This window comes from Podarcis filfolensis, assembly GCF_964270895.1.
Source record: "Podarcis filfolensis genome assembly, chromosome: 1".
In the NCBI taxonomy this organism is placed as follows: domain Eukaryota; kingdom Metazoa; phylum Chordata; class Lepidosauria; order Squamata; family Lacertidae; genus Podarcis; species Podarcis filfolensis.
The window spans coordinates 30,004,053-30,025,735 of record NC_139604.1 but is presented as its reverse complement, the minus strand read 5'-3'; the positions used below and the strand labels follow the sequence as shown (position 1 = coordinate 30,025,735).

Below are 21,683 nucleotides of genomic sequence, written 5' to 3'. Positions count from 1 at the left end.
ATGATGTGCATTTTTAAAATCCCAAATGCTCTCAAAGGCAGAGTTCAGACTTCTTGAAAATTAGTGGGCATATATGACTGCCACAGTCCTTGGCTTTCCTGCTGAAATCAGCAAAACTACTATATTTTGTCTCAGCTGAGCTGTGTGCTTTCCTGTCCTCCTGAGCAGTATTCTTTAGAAGAGCTCTGTGGAAAGTATCATTTCTTAGGGCTAGGTGTCCATATTTGATGGGACTACAACTCCCAGCATTCATGACTGCAGGCCATGTGGCTAGGGCTTATGGGATTTTCAGCTCCAAAACATCTGGAGGTGTTGGCTAGTCCCATTGGCTAGCCCTGTGTAGAACACTGTGTAGGACACTGTGTAGAAACCCCAGCTTTCTCATTCTCACGTCTTTGGAGGAAGGTAACAACAGCAACAACATTTCAGGTGTAGGCTGTGAGTTCTTGAGCCCTCTGGCTGAGGCAGCAGCTAGAAAGGTGAGAAAATGGACCATGATGTAGTCCTGCACTAAGTTCTGTGCTATAAACTCTCTGTGCTCACGACAACAAAAAGCCATCCTTCTGCTATTTGTGAATATGTTCAATGATATCTAGGAAACTGTAGATAACCTCCTGTGCCTTTATGCCAATGAAGGTTCAATGGTTACAGCTTAATATTTTACTCTGCTGTCCTTATACCTGCACTGAAAATGTCTGTCGGATGCTAAAGACAAAAATCATAACCAGGGGCGCCATTGGGGCAGGACCTTCAGGCAAATGTCAAGTGTCCTGCTCAGCAGAACGAACAGGAGGACACCCCCCCCAATTCAGCAAAACATGGGTTGGTTTGCCACATTTTGAAGTAGCCCTTAAAAGAGGTCACTGCTTGTAAAACCATTAAGATCTTTAAGTCCAGAATCTAAAATCAGCTAAGCACAGCACTGGTCACGACTGTCTCCACACATTTATTGATAGGGGCATCCAGCTGATTACTGTAGACAACAAGAAGCCTGAGCTCCTTGGGTCTTGGTCTGATCCAGTGACACTTGTGATGTTTTTATGGGATAGTTGGGTGGATATTAAGGATGCTGTAGAGGAGATTTACAGCAATGAGTGAGGTCCCTTCCAGACAGGATGCTAATTGCATCCTGGATTTAATTTGCTCATATTTTTTTTAATATAAAAAAGATACAAATAGAATAAGCTGGGGAATGAGTGGCAGCTTTCAGGATCACAACAGGCCTGGTGGGTATTTAACCATCCCACCCCCACCCCACCCCCGCTGTGGTCCTGAAGAAATCCTTCATCTGCAGCTGTTGTTTGCATTGGTGTCAAAAACAGCAGTTTCCTCGGGACTTCAGCAAGGGAGGAAAGGGTTAAATCCTTCTGCTGCAATCCTGCCCTGATCTTGCCATTTGTATTTGGGGGGCGGTGTTGGGGGAGTTTCACATTGATTTTAAGGGGGATAGAACTTTATTACTATAATTAGTTAATTAATTGATTGGTTGGTTGAAACCCCACTTAATTGCCACGGTGGTTTCCAAGCCAGTGGTCCCCCCTTCCTTTAAACAAAAATCCCCATGGAGCGCTTGAAAATTGCTGCAGCTCTGGCAGGTAGCTCTTGCTGGAAATTTAACGGTAAGGATGGCTAGGGGCACAAAAACACAAGGACACCTTCTGAGGGGATTGGGGGAGCTTTATTTCTTACACAAATAAGTGTGGTGGTAATAATAATAATGATGCTAGAAGGGTTCCCAGAGTATTTTTGAATTTGTGGATCATGTGAAGTTTATTATTAGGACTGGATTTAAAGCATATCCTGAAGGCGAAGTTGTTTTTATGCAAGGCAACTCTGCGTCTTCTGCAATCTTCTGTCTCTCTCTGTTTGGGGGATGGGTTCTGTATTCATATTTTATGTGTGGTCTGTATGCTCTATCTGAAAAACACAATAAAAATTGTTAGCGCACACAGAGAGAGATAAAAAAAAAGGAAAGAGAATTGTGGAGGTTCTTTGTGGACCACTTAACTATTTTTCTGCCTGTTGTGGCCATTGTGACACGCTGTGTGATTTTTAAAGGTATTTTTAGTGCCTCTCTTATTTTTTAATCGGTGGTATTTTATTCCACAGAAAGAAGCAATAAAATTCAATTAAAGATCAATGGGAACATTTAATGCAATGGAGATGCCATTTCCTGTCTTCAACCACAAAGACACAGATATGCCACAGGCTGCCAAAATGAAGCTCATGGACTCCCGAAGGTCTGTGGGCCACAGTTTTGGGAACCTCTGCTCTAAGTTTTACCTCTCATTGGTGATTCTGCAGGGTGTGTGGATGTGTGTAAAAAAAGAGAGAGAGAGAGATTCTAGTACAGTGGTACCTCTGGTTACGAACTTAATTCGTTCCGGAGGTACATTCTTAACTTGAAACCGTTCTTAACCTGAGGTACCACTTTAGCTAATGGGGCCTCCTGCTGCCACCGCCCCGCCGCATGATTTCTGTTGTCATCCTGAGGTAAAGTTCTTAACCCAAGGTACTACTTCCGGTTTAGCGGAGTCTGTAACCTGAAGTGTTTGTAACTCGAGGTGTTTGTAACCTGAGGTACCACTGTACTCCTATTGTGATAAAAGTTCAAGGTATAGCTGTCAACTTTTCCCTTTTCTTGCAAGGAATCCTATTCGGAATAAGGGAATTTCCCTTTAAAAAAGGGAAACGTTGACAGCTATGGTTCAAGGGAGGAGCATATAATGCCTTACATGAGCAGCAAAAAATGAAGTCCCGGTACTCCCTACTAGTGAGAGCCATTGCAAAAGAAGGCACTGCCTTTAAAACTAAATATTGATAAAAACATGATTGACATCCAGGCACACTGGGACAAAAATATCCCCCCCCCCACAAATAATTCAGTGCCTGGCAAATCTGCTTCCTTTCAAAGGTGCCTCCATTTCTGCTACCTGAGGTTGCTGCCTTCAACATAATGGTGGGATCTGCTGCCATTGCCACATGGAAGAGGCTTTGGGTTGCATAAATGTAATTCTACCTCAATGTTCCAGATTTCTGCTTGCACTGACAGAACATTATTCTCCTCTTCTCCCCCTGTGCACCCCCTAAATCTGTTCTAGGGGTTCTGTCAACCCTCTGGGGCAAATTTGAGGCAGGTGCAGGGCACAGGGGAGCAGAGAAAGTCTTGTTGTGGAAGTGGAAATCTTTGCCCTGATGGGACATGGTTGCTGAACCCTTGGAGTCGATACGCACTACACATCCAGAGGTATACTTGAAGGGGTTTTCTTCATATAGTTCTCTGGCTGAAACTCCTCAGTCATGCAAACAGCAAGTACACAAGTGCTTTTTAACCTGCTCCCCATCCATGAGTGGAAAAACGGTTTGTTGGTTTGCATGATGGACATATTAGGAACATCTGTCCAGGAGAAATCTGGGGGAAACCCACAGGATCCTCCGGAAATACCCACACTCTTTTTACAAAGTTAAAATCATTCATAAAGCATTTCCAACACTTTACATGCATATGGCCAACCAATTCTCCAGGGGCCACATACCAGGGGTGATTGTGGCCCAAGGTGGTTGTGTCACCACCCAACATAAGAACATAAGAGAAGCCAGCTGAATCAGACCAAAGACCCATCCAGTCTAGAATTCTGTTCTCATAGTTAGCCAACCAGATGCCTATGAGAAGCGGGAAGCAGGACCTGAACACAAAAGTACTCACACATTCACACTCTCCCACATAAGCTGTTAACACACACACACATCACTGACCTTCTCACCGCATGGTCTACTTTCCTTTTGTCATCACCACCAAAACTGACAAAATTTGGGGGAGCTAGATAAAATGTTTGGGGGGCTGAGCTGTAGATCAAACCCTACAGACAGGAGGTTGGCCATTCCTGGTGTAAATGAATAACTAAGTGCAAAATAAGCAGCCTTCAACACCAACACCTGCTAATAGGCAATCCAGGAAAAGCTGGTCTACAGTTAGCCAAAATTCAGGCACCTCTGAGTTGGTTTGTTGCTCATCAGCCACTTCAGGAACTCTTTGCCAGCCTCCTCATCCAGGAATTTGTGGTAATCGCTGGTGAAAGTGCCATCCGCATGTCTTCTGCCAACGTTTTCAGCCGCTCCAGCTCCTTCTGAGAAACTTAAAGAGGGGAAATGGACAAATAACATCCTTGTGGGTCAGAATAAATATATCCCCTGCCTAGTCCTTAATGTTGCTCAAATTCTCCCCAGCAAAAAATGTATAGGGCCAAATTTTTGTATCTTCTAGCAAAATAGCACTAAGGACATGTTTGCAGACCTAGAAAATGGTTTCTTAAAGAAACAAAAATAATAATTCATAATAGCTTGCAAAGGGCAAACGTTTGGCACTTTCAGCCAAGACTGAGAGCTTTTAATGTCCTGATGATTTCAGTGGCAGGTTTTAAAGCTCATGCTTATCTGCCTAAATAAATGGAACTTTAAAGTGTTTAACTTGGGCTTCTTCACGCTTCAGCAGTGTTCACCTGACCAAATATTACACGCAGCCACTATTAATCTCAGCATGTAATACCAAATCCCACCAGTTGGGATTAATATCTCTAGCATTAAGCAGCTATGGCATTGAATCCGGACATCTTATTCTAGTGCTGAATTCCTGCTAGTGGGTTCAGGAAATGTTTCTGGAGCCGCAGATCCATTTTAAATAAGTGGGACTGCTCCAGATTATGGATGGGAGCCTTCAAATATGTACAAGAGACAGCTATCTCTACTGTTGATTCATCATCACCCGGGGAACCTTCTGTCTAAACTCTTTGAGAATGTTGATGCAGTATTTCAGTATTCTCTGAGAGCTGTGTTTCCAGAGAATAAAGTTGTTTGCCTCATCCTAGACAGTAATATCCTTCTGTGTGAGAGGATGTATATGGACGCAAACAATTTTTAAATTATTTCACAAGAGAACAAGTTTCTTAGTATCACGTGAGCCAGCTCCGCTGCGTGAGACCACAGGAATGACAACAGAACAAACATTTCCTGAGAAAAAGTTCAGTATTCCTTGCTCAGAATTTTAATCAAGTTCAGAAACAGAAGATACAATATCAAACCGAGGGTTCCAGTGCTACTGTTGGAAGCAAAAGGCAATATTAAAATGTATTCCAAGCATGCTGAACCCAATATACTTCAGAATTAAATGTCCCCACATCAGAGCTGACTGTTTCATCATTTATTTATTTTTTACTTCTTAATCTCTAGATTTAATTCCTAGGAAGGGGCTGGGAGGAGAGAGGGGGAAATGTGTCCAAATATCTGGCTGTCAGCAACATCAAGGAGCCCTGATGGGTTTTGTAGAGAATCTGCAACAGCCTGCAATATTATTTCCCCCGATCTTTTTGATGATGTGTAAGCATATAGGCATACAGAGAGGAATACTGGCCCTGTTTTAATGGCCTTGGGGGTTGCTTTCAGCAGGTACACAAACAAGAGAACTGTGGCTTGCTGTGATCTTTGCCAAACTGATGTCTTAGATTTGACTGGTAATAATATCAAAGCAGCAGAGTCAGTTTTAAAGAACCATTACATTCTCTCAAAGCTATAAAAGGTCTCAGGAATAACTACACGGTTGTGTTTTTAAGAGAAGAAAAACGGGGGCAGATTTTGAGCAGAAATGTGGCATGCTTAACCCTTTCCCACTTGCCATTTCTCTGGTCCAATTCGCCCCTCCCAGGGTAAAGGGTGAGCCAAGGGCTACACGGCCCATTTTGTTGCTTTTCTCCTTACAATCATGGTTTTCCTTTAAACCAAAGCAAACCACTCCATGCGTTTGCATGCAACATGAACCACTATGTTATAGGAAACAGAGTGCAAAAGAGGAGTGTTGCTTTCCCATCTTGTATGGTTACTTTCTCTTTTTGTTTCTGATTCAATGACTGATATCCAGTAGGACAGGTAAGAGCAGACATATACCATGCCTTGCTGCCAATTACAAAAATGTATTTTTGTCTATCAGATTATTATCATCACCACCATCCCTCTCCAGCCACTGCCACAGGTATCTTTTCAAGAGCCACTGAAATGCCCAAAGTTATCTATAACCAGGTGTTTCAGAAATTCCTTTTTTTTTACTCTCAGTTGTCTTTCTTCCTAACTTCCAACATGCATCACCGTGTTTGACTCTCAGATCTTATTTTGCTATCATCATTACAGCAATCTCATAATCAATTTTTATGGCGCTCCTATGGCATACGCAGTGTCTTTTACAGCTGGCAATATAGATTTTGAGCACGGAATCGAGGGAAGGAGGAAAAAAGGCAGGAAGGCAGGAAGGAAGTTGGGCCCTGCTCAGAAAGAGCTCACAGTCTAAAGGTACAAAACAAGTACAGATGGGACAAAGCGTGTTGATCTTTCAACTGCCAGGCCGCATAGGCAAAAATGTGTAGGGGGCTTGCAGACGTCTCTGAGTGGGCTTATTAAGGGAAGGAACGGAGGCAGAAAGATGCCGTTCCAAATGTGCAGTCACTGAGGAAGATGGATCAAAGTCAGCAGCAGTGGGTAGAACAGGCCAAAAGGATCAAAAAGAAAAGGAGGTTGTCACGAGAGTGGTGAGAACAGGATGTAGGTGGTTACTGATGGAGTACAGGTTACTGATGGAGGTGTTGGCAGCCTAATGTTATGGGATGCTTTGAGGCAGGAGAGGAGGGGTAAATATATTCAACGTAACACACAGCAAGAGTGGGAAGGCACACACACACACAAACACCCTTTTGTAAAGGGATGGGAAAGACAGTGACAGTGTGATGATGAGTTTTTAGCAGCAACTTCTTGAAAAGGAGGGGAGAAGAAGGAGAGGCTTGAAGAGGAGGAGTTTGTACAAACTTTGGAAATGGGAAAAAATGGAAGGGAAAGGAGGATGCTGGGAACAGCGGCAGATTGGGATCCTGGGGCAAACGGGGAACCAGAGAGATTGGGGTTGACAGAACTTGGGGCAGTCAAGAAGCCGGGTGCAAGACATTTGAATGGAAGCAAAGCAGGATAGGGAAGAAATCAGAGGAAATGTGAAACCAACATTGATCTTCTGTACCACTTGACCTCATGGAGAAAACGTGACACATTCGAGCATGAAACAGCACAATCAAAGTCTCAAAAGAACTACGTTTTAATTGGCAGGTAGATCATTCCACACCCATGACAACATTTTCAATTACAAAAGAAGACTATGAAATACAGTGAGGAAGGTGTGGGAGCAATACATTGTGGTTCCAGCAGGCTTTGATTAGTATTAATCCCCCCACCCCCAAAAAAGCTAAGAAATGCTTAATGATAGTAGCAACAGATGGATTCTTACTCTCTTCTTCCTCCTCCATTTGCTAGCCAAGCAATGAACTCCTTGGCAGCTTGGCTCTCCAAGTAAGAGCTGATGTCACTGGTGAAGGTGCCATCAGCATGTCTCTCGTATTCAGCATGACGCCTGGCGAGTCCGTTGCTAAAAGAAGAGCAGTTTCCTTAGAACTAGGAACGCTGGTGAATTTCACAATAACCGAACATGCACACAAGCACAGCTTCATCCACTCGTTTGCGAGCTTTGAGAGCCGATTGCGCCTCGGGCAAGTGTTAGCAATATTTAACAAGACCGGTTGTGGCGGTGGCAAGAAAATAACAAACTGAAAGGCTGTGTGTTGAAGTTGGCTGTTGTAACTGTACAGCCCTTTTCAAACTCAGATTGGCTGCGCTTCTGGAATGTGTGCTCCTATGAACTCTGCTTAGCTAAGATGATGGCACTAGCCGTGGGTCGGGCACACCAACGCCTCTGTTGCATTGCAGGAAGAAGAAAACAAAGACACTGCAAGACAAGCAAATCACAATCTGCCTGGGGGTGTGCAGTTGGATACTCGATTATGATGGGCAGCGATGAATGTAATGGCAGCAGAACGACAAAGAGCAAAATCCATTGTGCAAAAAAGTTATCGCAACAAAGGTGAACCAAAGTCAGTTATGATATTTTAAAAGGAGAGGGAGAGAGATAGGACCGAGCTGACATGTGATGAATGAATAGTAGACTGAAACAGAGAGAATTTGAGCAAGCATGATGCGAAAAACAAATGAGCTGGTCAGTGACTGCGAACCCCATCCCTACTCATGACTCAGGCTGCCTTCTTGCTTTGTCTTTTTGCTCCCAGCATCTCCTCCATCTCTCTCTCTCTCTCTTTAGTGCTGACCCTATAATGAGCCATGTGACACACGCATCTCAGGTGGCAGACTGCCTACTCCATCCACCACTTGTGGATCCACCGGCCACCACTGACACCACCACTGCAGCCAGCTCACCATTCACTGTGACTGCGGCCACCACCATTGCCCACCCACCAGACACAGACTGCTGCTTCAGGGAAGCAACTAGAGGTGCTCCGAGGTGGCTCTCTGGACTTAACACTCCTGAGTTGGAGGCATTGTGGTTGAGGCAGCCACAGAGAGCATAGACAGATCATGTCAGTTCAACTGCCCATCCCATTCTAGCATGACCAAGAAATAGAAATAGGAGGCATTGCTGATTGGACCAGATGATTCTCAATGGGTAGAGATCTAAGTATCCTCAGAGGGAAGGAGAAGGTTTAGCCCACACCAGGGGCCAAAGGAAGAGAAAAGGGAGAGTGTGAGTGGTTAGGTCAGATTCAGTTGTGTCCACCTGGAAAGAAGTGGGGCAGTTCTAGGTTCCATACGACTGCTTTCCAAAGTGCTAACTTGCACTTGGACACATTCGGTCTGCATTCCCAATAAGCCAGTTTGGTTGTCAAAATTAGCATGGAAGGTTATTTGACTGGCTCTCTGATTCCAGGAATTAAGGAGACAGCTCCACTGCAGGACAAGAGCTATTAAGGTCTTCAAAGGAGACTCCTGCTGCGCTCCCCCCAACACATCCACAAGGAAATGACTCTAGTGCCAGCCCAGTTTAGATACAGGTAAAGAAGAAATCTGTACTCCCCCCCCCCCGCAGCTCAATCAAACCTACTATTTGGTTAGGAAGATTTGCCTCAAGCAACTGCTGACACCACAACAATGTGATCCACACCTGTATCTCATTGCAAATTCTAGCATTTAGCAGACCAAGCAATCCTAAGTATAGTAAGCCAGTGGGACCCGCTTGACTGAAGCCAGTGTTAGTTACCCCTATTCCAAACTCAGTTCAGGAGTAGGGCTACTGGCAGCTGAGCTGGCCAAGTCTGGCAGAGGGAAAACAAGTCTTTAAGACAGAGTTTCACTTCACGGCCTAGGACCCTCGTACCTACGGGACCGCCTCTCCTGGTATGCCCCACGGAGAGCCTCAAGGTCCATAAATAACAACACCCTAGTGGTCCCAGGCCCTAAGGAAGTTAGATTGGCTTCAACCAGAGCCAGGGCCTTTTCAACTCTGGCTCCAGCCTGGTGGAACTCTCTGCCTCATGAGACCAGGGCCCTGCAGGATCTGATTTCTTTCCTCAGGGCCTGTAAGACAGAGTTGTTCCGCCTGGCCTTTGGCTTGGAGCCAGTTTGATTCCCTCCCTCCCTCTCTTTCTTTTTTCTTTTCCTTCTCCTCCTGTGATGAGGTTACATTTTAATATTTTAATGTTCCATTATTTTAATGTTGTATTTTATTTTTGTTTTTAAGTTGTAATCATTCATCTTGTTTTTATTATTGCTTGTAAGCCACTCTGAGCCCGGCCTGGGCTGGGGAGGGTGGGGTATAAATAAAATATTATTATTATTATTATTAACAGCACCCCTTTTTGCTGATGTACCTCTGCAGGCTTGCTAGATCACATGACTTAGCTGAACAGAGTTAAGATCTAGGGTAAGGAACTTATACCAATGTAAGGTCCACTTGATTTGATTCAGCTTGTTACACCAGGACGAAGATGTTTCACTAGCATTTTGCTAACTGAATCAGGATTTGGAGCTTATGCCGGCATAGCCCAGCTATGCCAGGAAAAAGCTGGCTGAGCTGAAGATCTTCTGGAGCCGACCTCTCTCAACCCAGCAGGTTTGGGGTTTGAATTGTCCCCTTTATAGCATCTGTAAACAGTTGTCCACAATAGTACCTCTACAGCAAGATGACATACAGCACGGGTATGGAGATGTATCGCTTGATGAGGAATCAGGATGTGCTTAACAGTGGAGGTGCTTCCATCAACCTTTTGCCAGCCAACCCTTTTGCTAAAGGGTTCCATTCCCTCCCACACACAAAATGCCCAGCCAAATCAAAGGTGTCAAAGATTCCATTCATCCAGAAACCTCTTTTCATTCTAGGATCAATGAGGGTAGGGGCTGATAGCTTCATTCAGGGGAAAGAACGGAATCAGTGGCCGCCTCTAGTGTAGACCATCTTTCTGAGAATTCTTCCCCAAGACACCTCAAATGGAAAATGGATGTGTTCCCAACCTTTCCTGATGCGATACCCGAGTCATACTGAATCTTCCCTTGCTATTCCCCGCCATTTCAGATTTCCACAAACATATCACTACTGCATTTCTGTTTGTTTGGAAGTTCATGCATAGTAAAACTATTCCCTATATGCATATTATTTTTGTTAAGTTTTATGCTGGATCCCGTTTCACTTTCCCCACCAACATTTTTAGAATCCCTTGGTTTTTCCCCCTCCACTGAATTACATTATGCTTAGTGATTCTTGTGTCTCTGTTAGATTCATGAGTTGAATGTCTACATATTTTGAGAAGCACCATTAAAGGCATTTAGTGTAAACTTATGTAAAACTCTGTAAGCTTGTTAGCTAAGGACTACTTCACACTCCTTGTGGACATGACTACATATAACATATTTTACATCCACAAGTAAAAATATAATGTACGCAAACAGGTGCATTGCACAGGTGCATGTGTCAGGAAGCTGTGATGGGCTCTGGTTCCCTGCAACCTGCACCACATGGTATCATGTATCCACTTGGTATTTACCCCCACCTAATGTGTGAAGTAGACCGGGCATCATGATCAATCAAGAGAACATAATCCAAAAGGCAGGTGTGGGTGGTTCTAACAACACACTTGTCCACAATGCCAAGGGAACAGCTACCTGTGATATCATGTCTGAAACTAGCAGACATCATTGTTTTTACCTGACTATACTTGAATTCATTATAAAAATCTAACTTGAGCTACTGCCCTAAGCCCGTCTATTTGTGTGTCACTGTCATGGAATGGAACAGCCATGAAAGAGAAGTCACCCCCAATCCAGGAAGGATCATGCACAAGCAGAAAGAGGTTTCCATGCGCACATAACTTCACAAAAAGCTACTGTGTACAAAAAGCCACATTTGGTACACCCTGGGAGGACAGCCATAGTTCAGTGGTAGATTTGATCTGCGTGCAAAAGGTCTCAAACTCAATCCCTAATGTTACCAGATAAAAGGATCAGGCAGCAACACTTGGGGAGGGGGAACCTCTGCCTGAGGCTCTGGAGAACCACTGCCATTCCGGTCTAGCTTAGATGGTTCTCTAAGGTGGGTGTGAGAAACCTTTGGCCCTCTGGATGTAGCTGAACTATGAACCCCACCATTGCTGGCCAAGTTTGCTGCGGTTGATGGGAGATGAGGTTCAGCAGCATCAGGAAGGGCCAAGCTTCCCCACAGCTGCTATAAGCATCATCATATGTAGACATTACGTGTTGGGAGAACTTTTTCCAGGAGGCACACCTTCTCTCCCACCAGATGGTCAGATCTGCATTGTCAGCATTGAGAGGGGAGATTCTTCATAGGCAGTAGCATCCATGTAGCACGCTATTGCACTCGAGGGCTAATGTTCTCCAGATTGTGTGTGTGTGTATGTATATATAAACTGAGAGCACTTCCAGACTGTTGGTGTTTTCAGGTGGGATGCAGTCACGTACTGGCAAATTTATAGGGGAATGGAACAAACCCACTTTCCCAAAAGATTGGACTTTTTGAAGTAAGGAAGGTGGCTGGGAAATGTGCTGGAAAGTGTGGGATAACACTTGCCTTGACACAACTGTCACCTAACTTCTCCACAAACAGATCAGAAAAAAAGCTTGTTAAATTAGAATTCTCTAATCTCCCTGCAAACCAAGAGGAATGAGTACTCAATCAACTGTCCACCTGGAAGTACCCTAGTCAAATTGGTTTAGGATCTGTTTTTTTTATATTCCCTGTGTTAAAAAAAATATGAAATTACTTAAAATACCTTGAGAGATTGTCCAGGAGGTTTTCTTTCTCACTCTCTTCACGTCCTTGTCTGCAGCAGAGGTCCATAGGCATTAGGTTATTAAAATTACATTTGCACAGATATGTAGACGGGGGAGGGGGGGACCCATTGCACATTAGTTAACGAACTTAAATGTATACAAGAAGAATCATATAGGAATTCCATTACTTCTGCATTTAATTCTATAAATATCCCAGCGTTGTCTTTCGTTGGGGACATAATTTATATATGTATTACAACTGATTGACCAACCACTGCACCCAGCAGCTAAGAATGATCAATCCTGTTTGGTGTCTTAGAATGAAAGACACCTCCAAAAGTGTTTAGGACCACAACTCCCATCAACCCCAGGGTGGCTATTGGGAAAAGCTGGGCTTAATCTGATGGGCTGTGGTCTGTTCAAAAGGAACATTGGCACAGCCACTCTTGATATTCCATAACCAATGGAAGGCTGTGAAGTTCTCCTTTGCATTCTGGGAGGCTGTAGGATTGATGGGTAGGGAGGCTGCCCACAGAATGAACTCAGCCACAAAGACAACAACACTCCAGAAGGACCCCTTTCCTGGCAGCTCTCTGCTTGCCCTATGCATAACATAAAGTGGCAGGACCATGACCTCTTAGATTATCTGAGACTTTCACATATACCAAGAGAGAGCTTCATTTATCAAGTTGCTAGCCAATGTCATCTGATTAAGGCATTGTTCGACAGACTGATGGAACAACAGTGATGGCTAAAGTGAACACAAGACCCCAAAAGAGAAACAACAACAACACACATGACAGTGAAGCAGCAATGGCAACGAAGTATGTGGACAGCAACATATCAAATACTGATACGCGAATGAGAGACACCAAAGTACCAAATGACTTTGGCTGTCAGCATGAGAAATGGTGAATGATCACAACATAAAGTTGTGAAGGAGAAGTAAAGAGGGGGTGGAATAAAGAAAAGTAAACCCACACACACAGTTGCTTTATTTCAGGAGTTTCCAATAGTACATTGATTTTGGTTAGATTTTGCTGCATTGGTTTTCCAAGCTGTATTCCAGGGAACGCTGGTGTTCCTTAGAAGCTTGGCTGCTGGTCCTCAATCAGAAGATTATCAGTGGCTAAGCAATGCTGCAATGTAGTTTCCCCATCACTGTCAGTGCTCCTACAAGGGAATGTTATAGGTCACACTGTCAGTTCATTGAGGGCTACACTGGTGCCTGATCACCTTGGCTGAGAAGTGAGAGGATGCTCTAGAACACTTCCTGGCATCTTCTTCAATGGAATAGGAATACCATGGCAGATGAACTGGAATTCCTCAGTTGACAAGTCAGCAGAGTAAGGATTCCCCGAAGGCAAGCAATTTGAAAGCCATTACTTTACTGCACGACAGTACTATGGGTAGGATCCACAGTGGACCAATTCCTTCCTTTGTGCTTTCACCTTGTGCTGAGGGGGCATCGAGATGCATCCAATGAACTTCTTCCTTGGACAAGTCTGTTTCATGTAGCCAGCTATGCACATAGTTCATGTCTAAGGATGTTCATATCTGCATGCATAACTTTCCTCCTTGGGCCCACATTCTTCTGGGAAAGAGACCATAGCTCAGTGCACATGCCTTGTGTACTGAAGGTCCCTGATTCAGTATGGTGTCTCCAGTTAAAGATCAGGTTGCAGGTAACAAGAAACACCTGCCTGAGAGCTTGGAGAGTGCCTGGTAGTCAGAGTAGATAACTTTGGGCTTGATGGGGAAATAGTCTCACCCTGACATAAGGCACGGTTTTTTCCTAGGGGAAGGGCACATACTTCATATACTAAAGATCCAAGATTCAGTTCCTGGCATCTCTAGGAAAGCAGGGCTAAGAAACACCCCATATGAAACTCTGGAGAGGTGCAGCCAGTCAGTGTAGACAATAGTGAGTTAGATGGACAATGGTCTCACTTGGTATAGTGTTCTATATTCCAACCCAAATGCTCCAGTGTATTGCAGTACTATAGCTGGAACATACCTTGCTCTGCTTTAGGAGGCTATGTAGACTGTTCTGTCTATTGTGTTATCTTCTTTTAAACCACGTGCCCATTATTATCTTGATCCTACATATGGTAATGTTAAACTTCCAAATAAAGCTGTTCCAAAAATAATTTCACTTAATGGCCTTAGAACTTTGTCATTCTTCTGATAACAAAGTTACAGATTTGAATGTTTCAAAAGGTCCTCATTATCTCATCTCTGAAAATGTGTGTGTGTGTGTATGCATTGTTTGATAGGATGTTTTAAAATGAAACTGATATTCTAGCGTACAGGTTTTATTTTGCCATTGCCGTGTCCTGGTTAGAGCGCTTGATTAGGGCCTGAGATACCAGGGATGCCCCACTCAGCAATGAGCCAAAAGGCATACCAGCAATGATAGTCAGAATTGGGAGGAACGATAGCTGCACCAGCACAGTATCATTCTGCTATGAGCGTGATTGAAAAAACACACACTGGATTGTAGCCAAAGCGTTCAGATGTTCTTCAGCTTTAACTCTATTGATCAAATGGGAGTGCTCAAGGAGACAGTGTTTACTGTTGCACAATTCCCATTCCTTTCAGCGGGTTTTGCATGAGAAAACTTTTCATTTGATTGTTAGTTATTTCAACACCTGTTGGGAAAAATGTTATAATGAGATTTACCTAGCATCTGTATCTCAGGGTGCTGGAAATTACGGAGTGGCACATTTGCAGCAAAGAGATGACGCTGAATTCTTTGTGAAAAGATGCTTTCGTAATAGATTCGAGTGATGCTATTTGCTCCAATCTCTCAGCATAGAATGGGCTGTAAATCAGGATGGATAGATGGATGAACAAACAATTGGACAGATGACTGGATGGATGGATGGATTGATGGATGGATGGACAGATGAATGGATGAACACTGAAGCTCTTGGAATTGATGCAAACTCTATATATTTAGTTGGTTGAAGTTATCCCCTCATCATGCAATCTCCTGGGTCTCCTATGGTACCAGGTACACCGGCATAAGACTTTCTTGTGCGTGCCATGTGGCAATTTATAAGGGGGTTCAGGTGGGGTTTGTCCATTTTGCTTACCCGCTTCTTTTAGTGTTCATTAACCACTGTACAAAATCTTGAGCTCGTATCGTGTCCAAGTACTTGCTGTAATCGCTGGTGAATGTACCTTGTGAATGACGTTTCACTTCATTCAGCTGTCTAGAGTCATCTAATAGTTCGGCCTGGGAAGCCTTGAAGGATCTATAAGTGTGGTTTGTAACAAATTATTTGTACTGAAAATTGCACATTTTGAAAGTCACCGTACCATGTATCAACCTTCTCATAAGAGATATGCAACTAATGTACTAGAAGTAATAATGGCTGCTAAGAAAGGATTGTTAGTTGCTTAATAACAGTTTGGTAATGGGAAATAGAGATTTTGCTTACACAACAAAAGCCAAAGGGACAAAAGCACCACTGGTTGAATTGGCAATTTCATTTGCTGCTGCCTTATCCAATTTTTTGGGGGTGGCAAGATTAAATGATAGCATCTTAAACGGACTTCCGTGCCAGCTCTGTTACCAGAAAATATGTAGCCCACATTTGGGTTATTATAGCATTAAAAGTGTTTACCTGGATTTCTCTTCTCTGTCTTGAAGGGCACTTTGCCAGCTGCTCTGTACAATCATTAAAAGCAACCCAGCCACAAAGTACATGTTTTTCATTTTCGTCACCTGTAGGGCAGAGTTAGAGGGGAAAATAGTCATTGCAGCCTGCTTCATACACTCGAGACCTGGCCTGAAGACACTGAAAGGTGGATCAGCCATCATACCTCCATGTGGAAGTCACAAAGAACTATTCTGTGTACCAGAGGAATTTCCATAGGAAGAAGCCTCAGACCAGATTAGATGATCCATTCATTTAATTCATTCACCACCACCACCCCAGTTTATGATAAGCCTAAAAACCTCAATTTGTGTTCAAAGTAGTAGGGATCGTTTAATGTACCACTCTGCCTGACAGCAGTTCCCCCAGAATCTCAGGCAGAGGTTTTCCCCACCACTTAGTTCCTGACATGTTTAGCTGGAGTTGCCAGAGATTGAATCTGGAACAGTTTGCATGCTAAGTACATGGCCATACCTTTGGGGGAAAGCCATGCTTATGAAGAATCTACATGTCAATACAGTGAAATCCTAGTGGTCGCTAGCACAGGCATAAAGTTTTCCAAACGTTCTAGGTGAAACCACATGACTAGTGGGTTTTACAGCCCCAACCTGGAGTGTTGCTGCTCAACAGATACAACTCTTGACAGCTTCCATCACAGGAGTGTGGCATATGAATATGAGCCTTACTTGGAAGGACACTCACTGAAATCAGTTTGACTTCCTTACCTGTGGGATGAATCTCCATAGAGACTAAAAATTAATAGAGGATTTAGAGGATTAAATATGATTTAGAGCAGTGTATCCCAAACTTAGGGATGCGGATGGCGCTGTGGGTTAAACCACAGAGCCTAGGACATGCTGATCAGAAGGTTGGCGGTTCGAATCCCCGCGACAGGGTGAGCTCTCGTTGCTCGATCCCTGCTCCTGCCAACCTAGCAGTTCGAAAGCACGTCAAAGTGCAAGTAGATAAATAGGTACTGCTCCAGCGGGAAGGTAAACAGTGTTTCCGTGCGCTGCTCTGGTTTGCCAGAAGCGGCTTAGTCATGCTGGCCATATGACCCGGAAGCTGTATGCCGGCTCCCTCGGCCAATAAAGCGAGATGAGCGCCGCAACCCCAGAGTCGGTCACGACTGGACCTAATGGTCAGGGGTCCCTTTACCTTTACCTATCCCAAACTTGGGTCTCCAGCTGCTTTTGGATTACAGTTCCCATCATCCCTGACCACTGGTCTCACCAGCTAGGGATGATAGGAGTTGTAGTCTAAAATACAGCTAGAGACTCAAGTTTGGGGAAACACTGATTTAGAGAGTGTAAAGATGATTACTCTATAACTCAATTGCGTAAATAACGAAAAGGAATTCCTAGCACCCTGTGATATGGCACAACTTTTATGTGGGTTTCTATTTATAGTTACCAACCACTGGCACAATTCTGCAAAACTGAGTTATGCAACCACGTCACTCTGAAAGCAGGGGCACGGGACTTGATCAAAGCAAACAAGCTCTTTTGCTATGTTAGGCCCTGTTTTGTAACGTGTTTTGTAAGAATGCATACAAACTGTCCTGCCGCCACTGCTGCCTTGCCTGCCACCACCTTCCTTTTCAGATTTACAAGAATAACGCAGTCCTGCTTTCCCTTCCTTATGTCCTTCAGCAGTGCAATGCTGCCTCCTAGTGCTATTTCCCAAGAGGGCATGCTTCTTCCCAATGATATCCTAAAAATCTCAAGCCAATGCTCTCGATGGCCTCTCTTAGGGATGAATATATATGCTGACGAAGACACTCTCCACAACATCTGAATCAAGAGAGGCTATGCAAGCTCTGGACCAGTGCACAAACACAGTGATGGATTGAATGAGGGCCAATAAACAGGGTCCGAACCTTGGGGAGATGGAAGGTTTTTGGGTTGGTGGCTTCTGTGTCTAAAATATAAGCCAATTGCCTGTTCTGGATGGGGTGATGCACCCTGTAAAGGATCAGGTACATAGCTTGGAATACGCATGGATGCACCTTTGTGATTCGAGGGCCAAGTGACCTCTGTGGCCAGGAGTACCTTTTCCCTGCTTCAGAACATAATAAGAGGCTGTTGGTTCAGGTCAATGGCTGATCTAGTTCAGCATCCTGTTCTTACAGTGGCCAACCGGGTGTTTGTGGGAAACCTGCAAGCAGGAGAGCACGCTCCCCTCCGATGGCTTCCAGTGACTAGTATTCAGAAGCATTGCTGCCTTTAACTGTGGAGGGAGAGCACAGGCATGTGGCTAGTAGCCATTGATCGTCATCTCCTCCATGGATTTGTCTACTTCTCTTATAAAGCCAACCACATTGGTGGCCATTGCTGCCTCCTCGGGGAGCGAGTCCCATAGACTGACTATGTGTTGCATGAAGAACTGCTTTATCATATCTGCCCTAAATCTTTCAACATTCAGCTTCACTGGAGGTCTGCAATTTCCTGTACTATGAGAAAGGGAGGAAAACTTTTCTCGAACCGCTTTCTCCATAACGTGCCTGGTTTTATGAATTTCTGTGATATCACCTTTTACTTGCCTTTTCTCTAAACTAAAAAAACAAACAAAACCAACTTGAAAAACAAGTCCTTAGCAGTAAACTCTGTTGAATTAAACAGGTTTACAAGCCCGCATGTTTAGAATCAAGGTGTATTGCTGCTAAACTATATACAATAGTATACAGAAGATTTTATTTGTTGTTGAAAAACCTAGGTGTGTGCACCATCATTTGGGTGCATTGTGATGTTCCAATTTACAAAAGAAGAAACCAACACCATGCTCAAAAAGTAAAACGGAAAAGAATGCTTGACAAATGGAAGAAAACTGCCTTCCTTGCTAGGAGCGAGGAATTGGCAAATCTGACCATTTTGCTTTCTCTGTTTCCCATTTTTCTGTTAAGTCCAGTTCTCCACATTTCAATCATTTTTTAAGTACTCATGAAAATTCACCATCATTTCCGCGTGAATTTCTCATAATATGCACATTTTTGCATGGAATTCCTCCTGATAGATGCGTTTTTGCAATTTCCTGTTATATGACGCATCCTTGAATGCTATTTACTGTAATATATGCTCATTTATGTACACTGTACCCTAGTTTCTGCATTCTTGTGAGGAGAATACTTGGCTGAAGAAGTGCATAGCAAAATTCAGAAAAGTGCAAAGTTCAAGGGATAGTTATGCTTTGGTTAAAGAATGGTTTCGGAACGGGTGAATTATGGCTTACATTGGAGGCTTCTCGTAGGGCACTGGTGGCTATAATCCAGGGTAGGTAAGACAGTTGTTTACCATAGTTTTATAATTTTCTGGAAGCTGTCCAGAGTGGCTTGGGCAGCCCAGTCAGATGGGTGGCATATAAAATCATCATCATCATCACTTTTCTCTCACACTAGCTAAAGGGTAACATGATTATTGTGAATTGAGGTAAGGAACATGAACTAGCTAAAGGGTAACATGATTATTGTGAATTGAGGTAAGGAACATGAACTGAAATGGTGTGAGAGAATAAGATTCCTACGTGTTAATTAACACACTTTTAATTTCAGATTTTTTGGAGTGGGGCTTAGGATGGAACAGCAACTCATTATCCCATCACCTTGAAACTTTCTCATACTCTACATAGAAAAGTTTTCTACCATTCATCCATTGGTGATGCTGCTTCAGCCACCAGAGTTCTTGGCTTATAATTCTACATCATTTAGAATAAGACAGAGAAGTTATCTCTAAAACAAAGAATCAATGTACCCAATAAATTGTTATTTCCCATTGAATCCTCTACGCCCCATATGGATATCTATTTTAATGCCTATGTAAGGTGTAAAAGATCACTTCCTGTACCTAAAAATTGCAATGGAGTCTCTATATGTGGATCGGGGCCCTGGTTAAGGTCAGAGACATTCAACACTCACCCCCACCCAGTTCTGTGATGCAAATCTCTCCTACCCTGAAACTACTACTAGCTGGAGATGGGAAAACATGCAGGCAGATTATACTATTGCACTGAAGAATTAGGAAGTGAGAACGGACTGACTCCCCCTTCTCTTGCAACAGAGCTCCATCTGAAATACTTTTCAGAAATGAAAAGGAATGGGGAATCCAATCACAGATTCTTGCATTGCAGAGTCAGATCAATAATTTTTTTTTAAAGAGACCCTTTTATGGTAAAAGTGTCATAAACTGAAAACGAATTGAGGGTTAACCATCACAGTGTGATTCTGCAGAAGCAGATTAAGGACATGATCCAGCCAAAGTTTATTTTTTAAAAAAAAGTTTTTATATACTTCTGCATCATAAAATATTAGGGCAGAGCACAAGATGCATTCAAGGAAGCATAACACCCCATTAAAAACAGTACAAAATAATCACTAAAACAAACAAAAAAAATGAAGTTAAGCATTTTAAAGCTCCAATTCAATGAAGAGAATTAGAGAGCAATCCTTCGTACAGTCAATGAAACTTACATTTACACGGAAACAGAGATAGGATCAAGGCTGCATGGCATAAACTGAACCCTTCTTGGCTATTCATGGGGCATGAAAGATCTCAACTTTGGCTGGAGTGTTCCCAAATTTTGTTTGGCTTACGAGGGTAGTGCTTTTGAAATGTTGCGCTTTAATTTAACAAGGAACGATTCTGCATCTCCCTTTTTCTCCCTTTTTCTTTTTCTTTTTTTAAAAAAACAAAAAATTGAAATACAAAATATCCTCATTTTTAAAAAACAACAACAAAACAAACCACCCTCCCTCAACACTTTCATCAGGAATTTTCTCATAATTATACAATCAGTCTTTCTCTCTATCTGTCTATAATTTTATCATAATGATACAATTAGTTTTTTTCTCCCTGCCTGTTGTCATTTACTTCAGTATTACAAACAGCACAGCTTGTGAGTGAAATGGATTTTAAACTAGTTTGCATCGTGTTTCTCAATCCAATGCTTATCATCAAGAGGGAGAAAAAGGAAAACTATTACAAAGCAACCTGTTGATGCAGCCTAAGTTAGCCAAACATACAAGAAGTTCTCCCAATGAATACTACAGGTAACTTATCTTATTCTTCTTACCTGTAGGTATTTTGGAAGGGTTATGGAGAAGCAGGAAAGGCAGTGCTGTCTCTTTCTTCTGGGACTTCTGGAAGCCTTGAGGATCCAATAGTAATTGTCTGCTAGTCTCTCCTGCTCAGTCACGGATATCTATATATACTGTTCAGCTCTGGCAAGCACTTATAGGAGTGCATCATTGCTGACAGTTTCCTTAGTCAATTGCGGTGGGGTGGGGGAATTCTGTTGTTTGCCATTCTTTGCATTTGACCATTTTTTTACAACTGATTTCACACGTCTGTTCTGTTTACTCCGTGACATCAGTGTTGACACAGAGCCTAACGAAGTCAATGAGGTGTCACTGTCAAAAGAAGTAACTGTCACCGTGATATTAGACCGACCCAGCGTAGGAATCGAGCGCTTGGGAAACAATGCATTCCTTATGGCACACACAAACACAATGGGAGCACAATTAAATGCAATTCATATTTGATCGCACAAATACTGTGGTCACGATCCAGAATAAGGCGTTTTAAAGCATTCCAGAATGAAGTATTCTAAAAAACCCTTTTAACACAGGGGGCTGTCAGACCATTGATTCATCTCGCTCAGTATCATGTTCACCTACTGGAAGATGCTTCCAAGGGTTTCAGGAAGGGGATATTCCCAGCCCAACCTGGAGATGCTAGGGATTCAACCTGAGACCTTCTGCAAAAATGATGCAATTGTAAAACTGAAAACTTTTTTTTTAAAAGTAGAACCTGGGACTTTCTCCATACAGGGCAGATCCTCTACCACTGAGCTACGGCCTTATTTGTCCAC

At 43.2% G+C, this 21,683-nt stretch overlaps 1 protein-coding gene across 3 annotated transcripts; it reads right to left on the bottom strand.

The window, feature by feature from the left end:
• Window positions 1-1,741: 1,741 nt before the first annotated feature.
• On the bottom strand, window positions 1,742-20,993 carry GCG (glucagon). 3 transcript variants are annotated; one of them, XM_083577510.1, is made up of 7 exons: window positions 20,886-20,993; window positions 15,789-15,889; window positions 15,255-15,416; window positions 12,156-12,206; window positions 7,316-7,453; window positions 3,992-4,135; window positions 1,742-1,917 (listed from the first exon to the last, which is right to left on the bottom strand). In XM_083577510.1, the coding sequence occupies exons 2-7, from the start codon at window positions 15,878-15,880 to the stop codon at window positions 1,914-1,916; spliced, it is 591 nt and encodes a 196-aa protein (XP_083433636.1). In that variant the 5' UTR covers window positions 15,881-15,889; window positions 20,886-20,993; the 3' UTR covers window positions 1,742-1,913. The 3 variants fall into 3 exon arrangements, with proteins under 3 accessions (XP_083433636.1, XP_083433637.1, XP_083433638.1); XM_083577511.1 differs by lacking the exon at window positions 7,316-7,453; XM_083577512.1 differs by lacking the exon at window positions 15,255-15,416.
• Between the last annotated feature and the right edge of the window lie 690 nt (window positions 20,994-21,683).

What these genes read in the sequence shown, in the direction of transcription:
- GCG (XM_083577510.1), bottom strand. Translation starts at nt 15,880, where the DNA reads ATGAAAAACATGTACTTTGTGGCTGGGTTGCTTTTAATGATTGTACAG. An exon ending in GACAGAGAAGAGAAATCCAG is followed by an intron (nt 15,417 to 15,788) that starts GTAAACACTTTT and finishes CCACACTTATAG; the next exon opens with ATCCTTCAAGGCTTCCCAGG. An exon ending in CTCCTGGACAATCTCTCAAG is followed by an intron (nt 7,454 to 12,155) that starts GTATTTTAAGTA and finishes CTCTTCTTTTAG; the next exon opens with CAACGGACTCGCCAGGCGTC.